The following is an 18,769-nucleotide window of genomic DNA, read 5'->3' as shown; positions in this document are numbered from 1 at the left end:
ATCATGAAACATGTTTGTTAGAGACAATGGTGATTTAATATTTTAGGAAGTGTAGAAATGTCTTCTATTTCAGGGCTTTTCAGCTGGTGGTATACGTATGACCAGTGGTACACAAGCACCTGGCTGATGGTACGCGTAGGATGGGTTGAACAGCACTGTTAAAAAAATTGTAAAAAAAATGTAAAAAAAAGTGTAAAAGTGGATGAGGTGAAGTGGCAGCAGCGCCGCACAGGCTTGTGGCAAAGTCAGCTGGAACTGCACGTTGCCTGGGTCCTACTGAGAGCCCAGGATCAAAGTGTGCAGCTCCAGCTGATTAGCGGCGGCCTTGGGGGTAGGAGGCAGCCTCACGTAGTCTTCAGTGGAGATTCCGCTGGAGCTGTGCGACGCATTGCCTGGGTCCCCCCCACCCCCCCAAATGCCCTCACCTCTCCCAAGCATTTTTTTATTCACCTGCTTTCAGCAGCATTCCCTTTCTCTTGTCCTTCTCAGCCTTTGCCATGTGTTTGTGAGACAAAAAAAAAGTTCCATGAGACTTTCTAACTTCTCGCGAGAATTTAGAAAGTCTCATGGAACTTTGTTTTCTTTTTTACCCACAAACACATGGCGAAGGCAGAGAAGCAAATGAAGACAGAGAAGCAAAAGGAGAAAGGGAGTGTAGCTGAAAGCAGGTGAGTAAAAAAATGCTTCGGGGAGGCAGGGGCATCGGGGCAGGGGCGCCAACCTTACCCTGCATGGTGGTGGGAGGGTTAACAGCAGGCACGGGGGGGCCTAGGAGGAGCTGCGCAAAGCAGGCAGAGGGGAGGCCGGGCAGATTGTGGGCACTGGCAAGCAAGCGAGAGGGAAGGGGCGTGAATTGGCGTGTGCTCAGAAACGCCGATCTCATGCTCCTGCTCATCTCGCTTGCTTGCAGAAACAAATTTCAGAAGACATGGAAAGGCATCAAAAGCTGATAGATAGAAAGCAAGTGAGCTGGGCAGGAATGTGGAATCGGCATTTCTGAGCACACACTGATTAGGGGCGCGAATCAGCGTTTGCTCAGAAACGCCGATTCCGCATTCCTACCCAGCTCACTTTCTTGTTTTCCGCTTGCTTTCTATCTATCAACAGCTTTTGACGCCTTTCCTTGTCTTCTGAATTTTGTTTCTGCAAGCAAGATGAACAGGAGCACGAGATCGGTGTTTCTGAGCACACGCTGATTCGCGCTCCTGCTCTCTCGCTCACACAAGCAAGTGAGCTGGGCAAGAGCCCAGGATTGGCGTGTGCAGCTACAGCTGAGCCGCACTTCTGCTGAACCACCTAGAAGCATGGATCAGCTGTAGCCCAGCGCTAATTCTGGTGCTTCTGCTAAATTAGCAAGCAGCATGTTTTCCGGCGAAGTGCGAGGAAGTGAACTGGGTAGGAGCCCAGGATTGGGGCGCGCAGCTGCAGCTGATCCATGCTTCTGCAAAGCAGCCCAGAAGCGCAGATCAGCTGTAGCTTCTCTCCTGGGCTCCTGCTTAGCTCACTTGCTCGCGCTTTGCCGGAAGACATGCCGCTTGCTAAATTAGCAGAAGCGCGAATCAGCTGTAGTCCGGGGCTGATCCTGGCCGTTCTGCTAAATTAGCAAGCAGCATGTTTTCTGGCGAAGCATGAGCAAGTGAACTGGGTAGAGCTCTCCTCTGCCTCTGCGTGTGCACAGGCAGGTTTGGCATGTCGCCATGGCCACCGGCAGTACAGCCACCAGCCACACTGGCAGCCTGTCCCCCTCCCCTTTTCCCTTCCTGGGCACGGATGGGGGGAGGAACGAAGGGACAAAGTGGGAGGGAAGTAAGGGACAATGAGAAAGGGAAGGAAGGAAAGAGGGAAGGAACAATGGAAGTGGGGAGGGAAGGAAGGAAGGGGCAAAGGGAAGGAAGGAAGGAAGGACAATGAGGGAGGGACAATGGAAGGGAAGAAGGAAGAGACAAAGAGGGAGGGAAGGAAGAAAGAAAGGAAAGAAGGAAGGAAGGAAGGGACAATGGGAGGGAGAGAGGGAGGGAAGGAAGGCTCCCATGCCTGTCCCCCCCCCTCCACCAGAGACCCATGGATCCCCCCCACATTCCTGCCCGCACCCCCTACAGGCACCCTGCAACCTGAGGGATGAGCTGCCCCCCCCCAGCCATTGACTTCACTTGTCAAAAAGTTGCAAAAGGTGATCACATGACCCTGGGGATGCTGCAACAGTCATAAGTGTGAAAAATGGTTATAAGTCACTTTTTTCAGTGCCGTTGTAACTTTGAACAGTCACTAAGCGAATTGTTGTAAGTTGAGGACTACCTGTACTTTATCATTTTTTTCCTTTTTTTGGGTCATCAAGTTTTTGACACCTTGCTGGGAAACTGGTGGTACTCGGATATTGCCTTATCTTAAAAGTGGTACAATGGGTGAAAAGGTTGAAAAGCCCTGTTCTATTTGTCTCAGTTTCTGTGGATAGAATGTACTTCTTCCCTGTTTCATTTATTTATATACTTTTTATACAGTGCATTAAGAAAGTATTCGGATCCCCTTCACTTTTGTCAATTTTGTTATGCTGCAACCTGTTTTTATAGTTGTTGACATTCATTTCTTCTCATTAATTTACACTCAGTACTCTATTTTATGACAAAGTGAAAACAAAATTTTAGAAATATCTGTAAATTTATTAAAAAGAAAAAACTGAAATATATTGGCATAAGTATTCAGAGCCTTCACTCAGTACTTTGTTGAAGCACCTTTGGCAGTAATTACAGCCTCGAGTCTTTTTGGGTATTTCACAACAAGCTTTGCTCACCTGGATTGGAGGATTTTCTACCATTCTTCCTTGCAAATCCTCTCAAGCTCAGTCAGGTTGGATGGCAATCATTAGTGGACAAACATTTCAAGGTCCCTCCAGAGATCAATAGGGGTCAAGTCAGTCCTCTGGCTGGGCCACTCTAGGACATTCACAGAGTTGTCCCTAAGCTACTCCTGTGTTGTCTTGGCTGTGTGCTTAGGATCGTTGTTATGTTGGAAAGTGAACCTTCAGCCCAGTCTGAGTTCCTGAGCACTGTGGGACAGGTTTTCATTGAGGATATCCTTATACTTTGCTCTATTCAGTTTTCTGGCAACCCTGACCTGTCTCCCAGTCCCTGCCACTGAAAAACACTCCCACAGCATGATGCTGCCACCACCATGGGAACCAGCTGTGCCTGGTTTCCTCCAGGTATATTTAGAATTGAGGTCAAACAGTTCAATCTTGGTTTCATTAGACCAGAGAACCTTGTTCCTCACAGTCTGAGAGTCCTTCAGGTGCTTTTTTTGCAAACTCAAAGCAGGCTTTTGTGTGTTTTGCACTGAGGAGAGGTATCCTCTAGCCACTCTGCCATAAAGCCTAGATTGGTGGAGAGCTGCAGTGATGATTGTCCTTCTGGAAATGTCTGTCCCATCTCCACACAGGATCTTGGGAGCTCAGTCAGAATGACCATTGGGTTCTTGGTCACCTTACTTAATAGGACCCTTCTCCCTCAATTAACCGTTTGACTGAGTGACCAGCTCTTGGAAGAGTCCTGGTTGTGCCAAACATCTTCCATTTGAAGGCCACTCTGCTGTTAGGAACCTTCAGTGGAGCAGAAATTTTATTGTAGCCTTCCCCAGATCTGTGCCTTGCAATAATCCTGTCTCTGAGCTCTACACGGAGTTCCTTTGACCTCATGGCTTTTGCTCTGCTACAGTATGCATTGTCAACTGTGAGGCCTTCTATAGAGAGATGTGTGCCTTTCCAAATCATGTCCAATCAATTTAATTTATCACAAGTGGACTCCAATCAAGGTGTAGAAACATGTCAGTAATGATAAGAGAAATGGGAGGCACCTGAGCTAAATTTCAAGCAGTGTTGCAAGGGGTCTGAATACTTATGCCAATGATATTTCAGTTTTTTTCTTTTTAATAAATGTACAGACATTTCTAAACTTCTGTTTTCACTTTGTCATTATAGGGTACTGAGTGTAGATTAATAAGAAAAAAATGAATTTCAACAACTGTAGAATCAGGCTGCAGTATAATAAATTGACAAAAGTGAAGGGGGTCTGAATAGTTTCTGAATGAACTGTATATATCAGCTATCAGCTGCCTATTTTCATCTTCTTTGAAGCTCGCTAGCAACTGCCATAACTAGGGCACTTTGGAGGGGAAGAGTGCTGGAGATATGAAGGAATCTTGTGGGAAATTGGGGAGTATGGACACTGACAGGCATCAAGGTGCTAAACTGAGTGATCATCCTGCCTTCAAGGACACCGGCCCTGGAAAATTTATTTGCTGTGATGCTGGAGGCACCATATTCCCAAAACATCAGAACAAGACCTGATTGGACTTCTCTCCCAGGGGGGAAGGTTTTGGACATCGGGGATTGCTTTCAATTCATGGTTTTCATGCATTTTTTCTTTAGAGCTTGCCTTGTTCATGCTGCACTCAATGTCTCTAGTAAAAGTACTTTTTCTCTAACACCTATGGAATCAAGAGCCATTGTTTCTTAGGGAACAAGTTGGGACTGGTCTGACAGTAGGCAAGCTCTGCTGCAGCAGTCTACCAGGAAACCAATATCTACTGAGGGGATTGAGCAAAAAATGAGAAGCCACAAGAGTAGCCTGGAAAAAGCCAGAGCTCACGGAGGCCCTCTGGCCAAATTGCATCACCCAAAAGAGGGGATGTGAGCATCAATGAGGAGGTGTCAGACCTCCCGAATTTACTTGCATGCTGTTTATTATTATGTACTCTTTTGGGGTCTTCCATTCTGGTGGGAAGGGGCTGGGGAATGTATTTGTCTTGCTCTGCCTTGTTCTGTTCTCTGGCTCCCTCTGTGAGTAAGGAATGTGGCCTGAAGACATCTGCCTTATCTCCAGACAGCAGAGCCTGGGACCGTTGGGAAACAAAACTGAGAGAGATCTTGAAATGGGTGCTAAATCACCAGGTTCCCCAAACAACATAGCATCTATTGAGTGGCTGGATTTCAACTGAATGGCTGGCCACTGGGGGGGAGGAGTTCTGCCTGGGCATTATGATGTTACCTTTTATGTGCGAATTCTTCAGATCTTGCTTTGCTCTACTTCTATCACTAACTCTCAATAATTTAAGTTCCTTTTGAAACAATGCCTGTTTCAAGAATTCTGCTTTCTTGGGAGATCTAGTTCAGGCAGATCCTTACATAAAGCAAGCCAAATAAGCCTGCTCAGCACTCGAAAGTCATGGCCCTGAAAACCTCCAAGGTTGTGGATCTCCCCCGAGCCCCAAAGACAGGGTAGAGCTCTGACCCCACCGAGTGATGAGTCGGGGATGTCGGAGAGTGACTACAGTGATCATCCCTTGGTAAGTGGACCCCATAACCATGCCCATAGAACTGTCAATCCGGGGCACAGGCAGGAGAATGGTCCTTACTGCATTGCTGGACTTTGGGTACATCCGGTGCCTAATAATAATAAGCCCACACCTAGTTGGAAAACTGGGGGTTCCCTTAAATAGACTTTAAGCTTTTTATCAGCTCGATAGGTCTGTGGCAAGGGGCATCCCAGCAAACTTGTCACCGAGCCCCTGGGACTAATCATGGGAAGCCACTCAGAGACTTTAGCTTTCATTGTGGCTCCCAGTATGGAGTGGCCTCTTGTTCTGGGGCTGACATGGCTAAAAAAGCAGAATCCCTAATTGATGGAGATAGGGGCGATTAAAGTTTCCAAAGAAGAGAACCCTTTCCCAGGGTGTGCGTGATTGTAAAGTAAAGAGCTCAAAGTGGGAAATGGCTTCTGGCTGAGTGACCAAGAGCTGCAAAGCATCCCAAGAAAATATCGTGATCTGGTCGAGATTTTTGGTGAGAAGAGGTCAGATGAGCTCCCCCCTCACTAACCTATGGAGTGTGCAATTGAGATCATTCTGGGAGCTAAGCTACCAAAGCCAAAGCTATACTCTATGATCCCCAGTGAGTTAGATGGATTACAAAAGTTCATCGATAAAAATTTAGCCCAAGGGTTCATTCAACCAGCCAGGCCCTGGATGGCAGCCCCTGTTCTTTTCAAAGAGAAAAAGGATGGGTCTCTTTGACTCTGTGTGGATTATAGGTCCTTGAACATAGTGTCCATGGAGAATGTGTACCCCCTGTCCCTGATGAAGGACATGCTAGCTCATTTGTTGAAGGGGAAATTTTTTTCAAAGCTAGACCTGTGGGAGGTGTACTATTGTATCAGGATCAAGGAGGGAAACGAATGGAAAACAGCTTTCAACTGCCCCCTGGGGTGTTTCTAATTCAGGATGCTCCCTTTCCGATTACAGGGGGCCCTAGTGGTGTTCATGCAGCTGATCAACAAAGTCCTCCATGAGAACCTATATAAAGGCATTTTTGGTGTATTTGGGCAATATCCTAATCTATACTGAGACCAAAGCAGAGCATGTGAAACTGGTTAGGGTAGTCTGCTCTGCCAAATTATATGCTAAATGCTCAAAGTGTGAATTCCACCAAGATAAAATTATTTGGGCTATTGCATTTCACATGAGGGGGTGGAGCTGGATCCAGAAAAGGTGCGGGCTGTCCTGGAGTGGGCACCTCCCCACACTAGAAAGCAGCTACAAAACTTTCTGGGGTTTGCCAATTTCTATAAGTAGTTTATCCCCTCATTTGCACAAACTGCACTCCCCATTACAAATCTGTTGAAAACGAAGGGAGAAAAAAAGCCAAAACCAAGCCAGCCATTAAAATGGACTGTGGAATGCCAAGCCACATTCAAAAAACCTAAAGAGACTTTTTTTCTGCAGAGCCGGTGCTGAAGCATCCAGACCCAGGAAAACCCTCTGTAATTCAGGCTGATGCCGGTGATATAGCAGTAGGTGCAATACTGCTTCAAAAGAATCAAGAGGTCAACTGCAACCCTGTGCTTACACATCCAAGAAATTGACTGAAACCAAACAGTGATGGGCTGCTTGGGAAAAGGAAGCTTATGCAGTGTGGTGTCTCCTTACTTGGAGACACTTTTTGGAAAGGAGTAAAATCCCCTTCCAGGTTTGGACTGACCATAAGAATCTGGAGGCATTAAAAGCCCCAGAAAGCTGTCTCCGAAACAAGTGCAATTGGCCCAGCATTTCCACTGGTTTAACTTCTATATCCATTTGCCAGGGGAAAAAATTTTCCTGGCATATGCTTTGTCACGAATGCTGCAATATAACAGTGTAAAGTCAGGGGTGGTTAAGCCTTTATTTTCCACACAACAATTAGCAGCCCCGGTCATTACCAGGGTGTAGATGAAAGGCACCCTGCCATTGGACGACACAGTGGTAGTGGAATTCAAAAGAGCCCTGAAGAAGGATGAGTGGTTTTGGAGCCATAGAAACCTCTATTCCATGAAGGATGGGCTGGCCTGGTTGGGGGAAAGTTATATGTTCCTGCAGCCCAGAGGCTGAAAGTTATGCAGTCCTGTCATGACTCAAAGTTAGCAGGACATTTTGGATTTGTAAAAACCCTTCACCTGCTTAAAAGACAATTCTGGTGGTCCTTTCTAAAGAACATTGAAAGTTGTTGCCAGCTGCCCTATGTGTGGAGCAGCTAAGCAAGGAAAAACACCTGGGCTCTTGCAGCCAGTAGCAAACCCTTCAGCACCCTGGAGAGAGATCTCTATGGATTTTATTTTCAGGAGTTACCTGAAAGTGTGGGAAACACTGTCATTTGGGTTGTTACTGATTTGTTCTCAAAATAGGCCCCTTTCATCCCATGTCAGAAGATTCTGACTGAAAAAACTTTGGCCAAATTATTTGTGCAACATATTTATCGGCTGCATGGAGCCCCACAGCATATTATATCAGATAGGGGTGTCCAATTTACTTCTAAATTCTGGAGAGCCTTTTTGGATCATTTAGATTCTGATCGAGGACTGTCATTTAGTCATCATCCTCAAACGAGTGGGGGGGACAGAATGAATGAACTCTGTTCTTGAACAGTACCTTCACTGTTTTATTAATTATCAACAGAATAATTGGACTGATCTGCTGCCGTTTGCTGAAGAGGCCTATAACGATGCAGTGCCCTCCAGCAGTTCACTCCCTTTCAAGTAGCTAATGGGCAGACTGTCAGGTCCCTAAATCCTTATTGTCTGTCTTCCATATATATATTCTTTTTCTTTGCTTTGGGGACTGCCATTTAGCTGGGGGGGAGGGGGATATTTTCTTTCACATGGGATAACTGGCTTTCTGCTTTCTTCCATCTCTATTCACTTGAGAAAGAAAGCTGGAGAAGATCTTGAGATGCTCGTCAACTGTACCAGTTATCCACTCATTGTGCCACCAGTGGATTGGCTGGATTTCAAATGGACATTATGACTTTGGTGGGAGGAGAAATATTGCTGGTTTAATTATACCCTTCAAGGGGGATTTTTCCCAGATCTCACCTTGACTTCCCTACTGTCACTAACCCCTAATAAAAGTTTCCTTTTGAGACAATGCATGTTTCAAGAGTTCTGCTTTCTTAGGTGATTAGCTAAGGTGGGTCCTTACACAGACTTTCACCCCTATGCCTGAATTGCCTGCTAACAAACCTGCCATTCTCTCTCTTAGGACTGGATACATCAGTTACAGAACATTTGGCCTGTGGTCAGGAAAGCTCTAGATGAAGCTAGAGCTGCATATAAGGCTCAGGCAGATAAAAAAAGAATGGAACCAAAACCTTTCCATGCGGGGAATAGATTTTACCTTTCCACCAGATTTTTACAATCATTGCAAACCTCTAAAAAGCTAGGGCCGAAATACATCGATCCTTTTCCCACTAAGCGCATAATAAATCCAGTTACAGTGGAATTAGAACTCCCTAAGAGTTTGCGACAAATCCATCCAGTTTTCCACTGTAGTTTGCTGAAACCCAAAATTATATCTGCATTAAGGCCTGCTACCACTCTTCCTCCACCACCCATTATGGCAGAGGGTGAGCAGCATTTTGAGATCAAGGACATTTTAGACTCTCACAAGCATCACGGTTCTACTCAGTATTTGGTTGCCAGGAAAGATCTTCCTGCTTCGCAAAACGAGTGGGTTTATAAAAAAACACGTTAGAACCCCCAGGTTGCTCAAGCGGTTTCATGCATGTTATCCAAATAAACCTGATTGATGTGGTTATTTCCCTCTCTTTCACTTTCCTATTTTGTTTTACAGGTAGATTTGTTGTTCTATTGGGAGGGGTGTATGTCAGACCCCTCTAATTTGCTTGCATGCTATTTATTATGATAAACTCTTTTCGGGGTCTGCCATTCTGGTAGGAGGGGTCTGGGGAATGTCTTGCTCTGCCTTGTTCTGCTCTGTCCTTGTGAAAGTGCCTCCCTCCATGAGAAAGGAATGAAAGACATCTGCCTTATCTCCAGACAGCAGAGCCTGGGACTGTTGGGAAATGAAATCAAGAGAGATCTTGAGATGGGCACTAAACCACCAGGTTCCCAAAACAACATAGCACCTGTGGATTGGGTGGATTTTAACTGAACTATTGGACACTGGGGGGCATTATGATGTTACTTTTCATGCACAAATTCTTCAGACCTTGCTTTGCTCTACTGCTATCACTAATTCTCAATAAAAGTTCCTTTTGAAACAATGCCTGTTTCAAGAGTTCTGTTTTCTTGGGAAATCTAGTTGAGGCAGATCCTTACAGGAGGCCCCAAAACCCCAGTGGTTGCTCACCCTTGGAATGAAGGATGAGGAGATGGAGGAGAAAGCCCTCAGCATGACCTACACTCGAGGAAGCCGTGGAGCCAGGTGATATGAACCAGGTGGTCAAGGCAAGTCAGGCCTCTAGAGAGTTCTTTATTTCTCTTAACAAATATTCCAGCCAATGGCCCTCCAACAACTGGTAAAGCTCCACCCTCATACTACCCTAAAGGCAGCCACCCTCAGTCCCCTAAGCAACAGCTCCTATCATACAAAGAAAGCCCACAGAGTAGGAGCACACACACAGGGCAAACTCCAAGTCCAATCCACCAGGCAGAGTCTACAAAGACAGTCCTTGGAACAAGAAACAGTTCCCAGAAAAGAAGCAGTTTCAAAGCCCCAGTGAAGTAAAGGCCATACATAGGCCATAAGAGAAGAGCAAGGTCCAAAAGAAAATGTGAACAGCAATCTCCCAAGTGAGGCAAGGCAAAAGACAACAGGCATGAGTAAAAGTCGGGGGAGTGTAAGCCAAAGCAAACAATTGTTCCTGACCAAGACTGACTTCCCACAGCTTCTTCTTAAGTTACTCCCCTCCAGATGATCCTTGTGAGGAGGGGTGGGGTGATCTCCTGAGTAGCCTTGCAATCCTTCTCTGGGCTTGCCTATGCTCCATTCTCCTTGCCCTTGGATTGAGTGGAGTAGGCAGCTGCTCCTCATCAGACAAGTGGAATAGTCAGCCAATCCTCCCCTGTGTCTGTGCAGGCAGGCAGCTCTCTGTCTGGTCAACTACTTTCCCCAATGGCTGAGGGGCCCAGGACAGCATCATCCTCAGCCTCTGGTGTGCCTTCCCTGCTGGACGACCAGCTCCAACTCTTTCTCCTCCTTCTCTGGCCTCTGAGGGGGCCAAGACACCAGGAGACAAGAGTGGCATGGGGGCCAGGGTAAAGAAGAGCTTCAGGAGGGGTTAGATGAGCAGGAAAACCTAGTGGAACAAGTCTGAAAGGTGCTGAGGGACGCCTTTGAAACCTGGCAAACCAAGGAACTCCTCACCCAACTGGCCGAGCCTTGACCTCTGGAGGGCCAGCGGGAGATGGAGCCACAGTGCAAGCGGCTACAACTGGAGGGACAGCAATCCCACTTGGACTCACACTGGCCCAGGCTGCTCTGCCACCAGCAGTGCAAGCCAGCTGCCTGTCCCACCAGGGGCCCCATCCTCCTAAGGCAGGGGATGCCAAGACTCTCTGCCCTGGGTTTGAAATATGGTGGAGACCATATTCCTCACCCAGGTGTGGAACTACATGTAGGAATATGGAGCATGCCTTGCTACTGAAGCAGCTGGGGTCAGATGCGTGACCATGGCCCTGGAAGGCCCATAGTGAAGTAGATGGTCTCTCTCCAAAATGACAATGTGCCAGAACTCCAGAGCTTTGACCAATTCACAATGGTCCTGTGCAAATGATTCAAGGATCCACTCACCTAACGCAAAGTGTGAACTTGCATCAAGACTATTAATCAAGGCAGCAGAGGGGTAGCTGCCTACAACCAGGAGTTCTGCAAACAGGCCTGTCAACTTGCCAATTGGCCAGAAGACATCCTAATAGAATGCTTCCAAGTTAGGCTTCTGGTTTTGATGTTGTAGTGATGCAGACGCAGAAAGACAGAAAGGGCTCCGTCTTTCGCATTTGATTTCACCCTGCCGGGGGACCCTGGAAAGGGTTGAAAGTCATCCCAGAGAGGCAGCAAGCAAGGAGGGGACCCTGATGCCCCCCATTTGATCCAAGGAAGCCCTCCAAACCGGCAGGGGAAAGACTGGCTACATTCGCGTAGCCAGTCATATATGACTTGGAAATTTGGGGACTAAAAGTGTTTTAAAACCTTTTTTTAAAAGAAAAACTTGAAAAGTTTACAATATAAATTTTGGATTTAAAAACTGAAAAACGGTGTTGATGACATCTAGTGGTAAATTACGGCACTACAACTTATTTATGCCTAAAAGTAACCTGGCTTGAAGCCCAGAGTTAGATAAGACTTTGGCTGGCCTTGGAAGCTTTTACTTTTGAGAATTGCAGCTGAGAAAAAAAGAACAGACTTGGAGACTGCTTATCTGTGTGGCAGAGGCAATAATATTACTCTAAAATTGGCTTGTTTGAACTATGAACACAAATACTGAACTGTACTGTGGAACTATTTTCCTGTAGAAGAAACATACACTGATATGATGGAATACTTTGGATTATAAATCTTGATTGTTAAGCAACCTTTAATGGTTCTTTTTTCTCCCTGCAAAGAAAGGATATATTTCTCATTGGACAGAAAAAAATTGAATTTTACTTATATCTGCTTAGGGGAGGTTTAAGAATGGCTAGTTGGTTGGAAAAAATTATAAAGGCTACTTACAAAAATAAAATAGATGTTCCATACTTAGCTTTAAATAGTAAAAAACCATCTTTAACACCTGTCTCCAGAAGCCTAGTTTGCCATATCACCAAGAAAATACTGATGAGCCACAGAAAGAAATTCTCTCCATGTTGAAATTAATACAAGAAACAATTGCTTTAGCTTGTGATGAGATTAAAAGTAACACAAAGGAGATAAAAGAACAATTTTCTAATTTAAATCTACAAACTCTGAAAATAACTACAGAGAAGGAACCAGCAACCCAGAAAATAGAAGGAAAACTAGAGAATGCTGACACAAACATAGGATCTAAAGGAAGAAACTAATGACCAGACTCAGATAAATGAAGACTTAGAAGACACAACGATAATATTGGAAATGGAAAAGACATTTTACAAATCAAGGTTTCAGAACAGACTGGAGGATAAGGAAGGAGAGCTGATGGAATGGAAGATCAAGTTGTTAACAAAACTATGGGGAACTGAAGAAGGAGGGAGGCTATTTAATGAATATCAACACACTAGTTCTTCCAAAAATACTTTAACTAAATTGTTTCTCTTGTTTCAAATAATATACATAAAAATAGAGGAAAAATTATTTGATGATCCAAATGCATTGACTTGGAAAGTTAGTTGAAAAAGGAAGAAAGCTAAAGTAAGACTGAAGGAAACAGAAGCTTTGACCTATTAGAGGGGATGTTATATTACTAATCAGTTGTTTGAATGTGGTTAAGAATAGATTGCTAGAAATAGAAGTATTATTATAACTAGATAGATAGGATTTGTAATCAGAATATCATATCTTGGTGTGAAAAGGGAAATAAGAATATGCTAAGAACTTTGAATAAGGGAAACTTTTGGTTTCCCAAATATAACTTGTTCTGAAATTATAAATGATTGGGATATTTTGAACATGGATGGGAAATTAAAATTGAAAAAAACAAAAATAGGATATGGACTGAATAAATGGATATTGAGTGCAAATGCAATTAAAATATGCTTTTGTTAGAAAAGATATTTTAAACTGATATTACTATTAGAAAAATGTAACAAATGTTGATAGGCGATTGTATATTTACAACAATAAGAATTGTATTTACTTAGTGTGGAAAAAAGTCTGTTACCAGAAGAAGAGAGGATGTATTGGAGGATGTAATATTGGATTTAGTTTGAAGAAGCTTACATGTACCATGGAATCACTAATGGACTCAGTCATCATGTTGTCTATTAGACATTTGATTGTAAAAATAGAAAATTAATAAAATATTTATATGTATAAAAAGAATGCTTCCAAGAAAGGCTCAATGACGATGTGTACAACACCTGCATCTCCAGGGGAGCCTCCTGCACTCTCCACCAGTGGTGCATGCTAGCTGAAGAAGTGGAAATCGACCTGGCCAGGCCCTACAGCTGCAACACCCATGGATGGCCCATCCTGAATACGACATTCTGATTTATCCCGAGACAAAGCATGAACATGTCAAACTCATGTGAGCAGTATTAAATAAACTGCAGGCAACTGAGTATGCTAAGCTCTCAAAGTGCTAGTTCCACAAAAACAAAATTGAATACCTAGGGTACTGGATCTCAAATGAAGAGGTGGAGATGGACCTAGAAAAGGTTAAAGCAGTACTAGAGTGGGCCCCTCCTTGCTGGAGAAAGCAACTCCAAAGCTTCCTAGGGTTCCCTAACTTTTACCGGCAATTTGTCTCTTTTTTTTGCATGAATCGCCCTACCCAATTTACTGAAAATGAAAGCAGAAGGAAAACCCAAGCACAGCCAGCTGCTTAATTGGACTATGGAGTGCCAGGCACTTGGTGCCAGTTTTTTTTAAAAAAAAAAAACCTATGGAGCGGCAACTTCCCATTTTGATACCCCCCCACTGCCTCTGTACCTGGACTCTGGCCTGATGCCTAATGGGCAGTTCAGCTCCCCCCCCCCACATACCACCACCGTGCCCCCCCCCGCAATGCCATCAACTGTGCCAGGCTGGTTCTTCCTCCCCTCTTTCATTTCCTGCCTTGTTAGAGCTGGCAGAGTTGTGAGCCAAGCTGTCTCTGCAAAACCCTCTAGAGCTGCCCCTGCCTCCCTTCCTGGTACCCCAATCCACTCTCATCTGTCTGCCCCTCCAGTGGCCCCAGCAGCTGCTACTCCTGCTGCCACTCCCCCTCCCCTCCAGTTCTGGTGACAGATCCATTGGTCCCCAGCAGTGGAATGCTTTCGCACTGCAGTTTTGCTGTTTCTGATATCTTTTATAACTTGAGCCCTGTCCCCATCTGCACAACCTGTCAGAACCATACTCTAGAGCCACCCAATTGATCTAAAAGCACAGCCCCTTTAAAAAAAACTTGCTGAGCAGCCGCAGTTTTTTTTAAATTTTGCATTGTATACTGCCCACTCCCCAGCTTCTGTGATTGCCCTGCCCATTGCCAATCGCATGCTGCCCCAACAGCACCATTGCTTCTGCCTGCCACCCGATTTGTGCTATTTGTCCCGTGCAGCCAAAGGCCTGAGTCAAATGTTGTCTGGGCAAAAGGGCAATAATGAAGGGCCAGGGGCAGAGGGCCAGGGGCTCATGGACTGTGGAAAATGGCCAGTGGAGGGCCAGTGGAGGAGGAAAGCTGACTGTAAATTGGCTGAGGTGGGTGGCTGGGGGCCAAGGGTTGATGCCTAAACTTGCCATTCCTGTTCACTCTTCTAATCTCTGTTTTCAATGCTCAGTGTTCAATATAATCAATTTAATCTATAATTTATTCCCATTATTGCTGTTGTATGAAAAAAATGTTTCTGTAGTGGATATCCAGGATCTTAAACTATGGTTTAAATTAAAATTTTAATCAACATGTGAGAGTGAAGGGGGAAAAATGAAATGGGAAGCCTGCAATTCCAGTTCATATTTTCACATGATTAATTAAAAAGCATTTTTCCTAAATTATACTATAACATATTAAAGCTTAATCTGCATATAAAGTCACTTAATCTCAAAAATATTTTTATTTTTTCTTTGCCCATTAGAGCATGATTAGCATGTAGAACCTCACTTCTGTTTTCTTCTGTTTCAGAACTAAAACACTCCACAAGATTAGAAAAGCATTCTACCACTTTGAAAAAATAACCTAAAATAAAGTACAAGTATAGGACCAATGATAGTATGAAATCTGTGTGTTTTGAAGTAATAGCTACAGTATGCTTTTTATTGCAATATTTAACTTTTATATGTGTTTTTCTAGAGCTCTTAATTGATGATCTACAACTGAACATCTTGATACTGTTCCATTGACCTGCGTAAAGAGGAAATGGAGTCAAAAGTTGGCAATTGTACATCTGGCTTTCAACGAAGTTCAACATCAGATGATGATTCTGGATGTGCCTTAGAAGAATATGTCTGGGTTCCTCCAGGTCTTAGACCAGAACAGGTAAGGGCAAATATTAACTTGCTTATGTTTCAATTGTATATTCAGAAAGTAATTTTGTACTTAGGTTACCTTGATCTTCATTTTTTTCATATAAATAATGGACAAAAAAAGTGATACCCTTAAAATCTATTTTTATTATTTAGGTTTTATATGGTAGCATTTTCATGATTAAAAAAGATAAGTAAACTTTGAAGTAAGCTAAGAAGGAAACAAAAAGACCATAACACATCTTCCTCAACAGCCAATAACCAGATAAGGAGGGATTAACACCATGCAAACAATAAAGCAGAAAACAATACCCTAATGAAGGAACTATCTTGGAGAAACCACACCATTAAAAGTGGCTGGGCAAACTATTGTACTGAATTGTAAATAGGGAATAAATCACACATTCACTCACACTGATAATGTTTCCTGGTTGAGTGAAGGAAGCCTGCAAGCAAACAACCAAGCTCAGCACCAAGAACTCAACCTTTCAACCCTAAGCTACAGATATTCTCTTCATATCAGTTGAGAAGCTATGAGCATCCTAAACCAAGCTGAATCCAAGGAATTCCTGGAAACTTGGCATTCAGACAAATAAGCCATCAGTAGACATATAGAAACAAACCGTATTTACATACCATTCAAGAGACAATAAAGTAAGAAGGAAAGAAAAAGATCAGAACACATCCTTTCCAGCAGCGAATACCCAAATAAGTAAGGATTAATAACAGGCAATCAATCAAACAGAAAACAATATCCTTATCAAGGAGAAAACCACACTTCTACCAAAACTGGCAGGGCAAGTTATTGTATATAAACAGGGAGCAAACCCTACACTTGTCTGGGTAGCTTTACACTGTTGTGTAATAAAATGCAGAGAGAGTATGTGGAATTTTAACCAACCTGCTAACTATCCTGAAGAAGATGGAAGTGAGATGTGCATAATGGCAGCTGTAATTGCCACTGAAAATTGCATTCCAGGGAAGCAATTCAACAGCTGGGTGCTAATAATCTTAGGTAATGTAGTTCTGCTTAGTTAGCTTAGTTCTTCTTTCTAAAAAAAAGGAATGCAAATTCTGCTAAAGATGCAAAAAAAATCTAAAAAGTAAAATAGACTTAGCATAACCTATAAATAAAATATATAAGATAGCAGATGAAGATTTCTTACAAGGAAGTGCATGAATCAGATATGTGTCTGGCTTCTAATTCAGGTTCAGCTTTACTTTGCTTACCTGTCAGAAGAGAAGGTCCCATATGTTAACAGTCCTGGAGAAAAATATCGAATTAAGCAGCTTTTCTATCAGCTACCACCCCATGACAATGAGGTAGGTATAGATAATCATGTTTGCTCTGCTGGGATGAGACAGAGGGACATATTCCCTTTCTGGGCAATAAATCTATGGTTTCTCAAAATACAATCTGATTCCTAAAACTATGTGACAAGATGTAACTAATTACAGTGAAATCATGCCATAATAATTCCAGATTAAATACTGAAACATGATGGACTTTGAAAGTCTCCAATTGGTAAGTAATACAGTTCAGTAATTCTGACTGCTCCTCTGATTTAATTTGCATTTTGCTTCATGCAGATGATCTTGACTGATCTCAAAAAGTTAAGCAGTATCATATCTAATTAGTTTTTGGATGAAAACCACCAGGAAATTCCAGGATTTTAAGTTAGATTAGGAAGTTGAAAAAATTGTGTATGATCACGAAGATACACTATTTCTATACTGTTAATAAAATACACATCCATCTGGTAACTAGGAGTGAAGTCTTTTGAACGGAGGGCTTCTGCCTTACAGGAGCTCCACTTCTGATGTGTTTCTGAGTCCAATTTAGAGTACTAGAACACAAATGCAAAGGTTTGTTCCTCCACTTCATCCCGCCAAAGACTTTTGTTGTCTTAAAGGCCAAAGATGAAATTTTTTTTTTCTAGATAAGCCTTTGGCCATCAGTATCAGCAGTTAATGCTTAGGGTTTTTTTAAAAAAAACTTGCTACAAGCAATGTGGCTTATTGTATTATTTTAGTGTTTTTAAATGTTTATAAATACTGTAGCCCCTTATTAATAAATAATAAAAATAAAAAATAGAGAATAGGAGGGGTGTGGGGAAAGATATACTTGCCAGCATATAGAATAATATATGCTATTTGCATCTATATTTAGCATCCTAAAACTCTTAAATAACATTTCAGTTTACATCAAACTCATCCCCTTGTGCCTTATTTTTATGCTTTGCTTTCCATTTTGCAACATTAGAGCTACTGTGCATTCCTACAGTAGCATCTGTTCTATGGAATAATGACTATTCACTCTTGTGTCAGGCACCACTTCTGGTGTAATTTAGTGGGGTTTTTTTTAAGTAATAATAACCCTGGTTAGCTTTCTCCCCAAAACTATTTTCTATCAATATTTTTATTTTTTCCTATCATTGGATGGATAATTTTACATCATCATGAGTACCTGAATGATCCCTCCTAGACAAAATAAAAGTATCTAATAAGAGATACATCAGTGAGATGGTCTTAGAAAATCAAAGGCATAGTTTTTATCATTATATATTCTGAAATGTAAGATGTAGGCGGATATTTACCATATAGCTCAATTTTTGAAAACTATTTGAAAAAAATGTACCTAATTCATTAATACAATTAATAGATTCAAACAGCAAAGGTTAATTTGGACAGGCCAACTTTAGAAAATGATTTTGTAATTAAAACCATCAGTGCTCTCATGCCTACTGTGGATGGAAATAGCACCAAAATCCTATGGTGCCACTTCTCCTTTCTTTCTCATAAAGCATGAAGGAATAATCTGCTTCTTCACTCTATACTTGTATGCTATAGAAATTTATCTTATATCCATAAATTAGTAAAACCAAATGCAGAAAAACTTCAATCTTCAAAATATGTCAGTATCAAGGGTGAAAATACATAGACAATGACACTTTGTGTCATTGTAGCAGCTCCAATTGTTGAGACAGATCATTACATTGTGGTGAAAGCATAAGAAGTAAATTAGCTTTGTATGCAATTCTCTTTTATTTGTAAATCTGATACAAATCTTTCAGTTTCCAAAAATGTGTATGTACACCTATTCATGCATGTTAATTTCAAATAGAACTTGTGTAGATTCTAAACATGTTATTGGCTTCTTTTGATGAAGGTGCGATACTGCCAGTATTTAAACGAAGAAGAGAAGAAAGAACTTCAACTATTTAGTGCACAACGTAAAAAAGAAGCACTAGGGCGAGGCTCAGTCAAATTACTCCCTAGAGCAATAATGCATGCACTTTGTGAACAGGTAACATTGCTATTGTTAAAATAAAAT

General features: G+C 42.6%; 1 protein-coding gene across 5 annotated transcripts in view; it reads left to right on the top strand.

The window, feature by feature from the left end:
* PRICKLE1 (prickle planar cell polarity protein 1) overlaps nucleotides 1–18,769 on the top strand; it is a 317,824-nt gene that overhangs the window by 255,423 nt on the left and 43,632 nt on the right. For 4 of the 5 annotated variants that reach the window (XM_039340694.1, XM_039340692.1, XM_039340689.1 and 1 more), the window contains exons 2-4: nucleotides 15,263–15,448; nucleotides 16,645–16,758; nucleotides 18,605–18,742. In XM_039340694.1, coding sequence (XP_039196628.1) covers nucleotides 15,329–15,448; nucleotides 16,645–16,758; nucleotides 18,605–18,742 — 372 coding nt within the window. In that variant the 5' untranslated portion in view covers nucleotides 15,263–15,328. Of the gene's footprint in view, nucleotides 1–13,086; nucleotides 13,523–15,262; nucleotides 15,449–16,644; nucleotides 16,759–18,604; nucleotides 18,743–18,769 lie in introns of those variants that run through there. The other variant, XM_039340690.1, reaches the window with a different exon arrangement.

This window comes from Crotalus tigris, unplaced genomic scaffold (assembly GCF_016545835.1).
Source record: "Crotalus tigris isolate CLP2741 ecotype Arizona unplaced genomic scaffold, ASM1654583v1 scf7180000017753.6788120, whole genome shotgun sequence".
In the NCBI taxonomy this organism is placed as follows: Eukaryota; Metazoa; Chordata; class Lepidosauria; order Squamata; family Viperidae; genus Crotalus; species Crotalus tigris.
The sequence above is the reverse complement of the archived record's forward strand: the minus strand, read 5'-3'. Positions and strand labels throughout refer to the sequence as shown.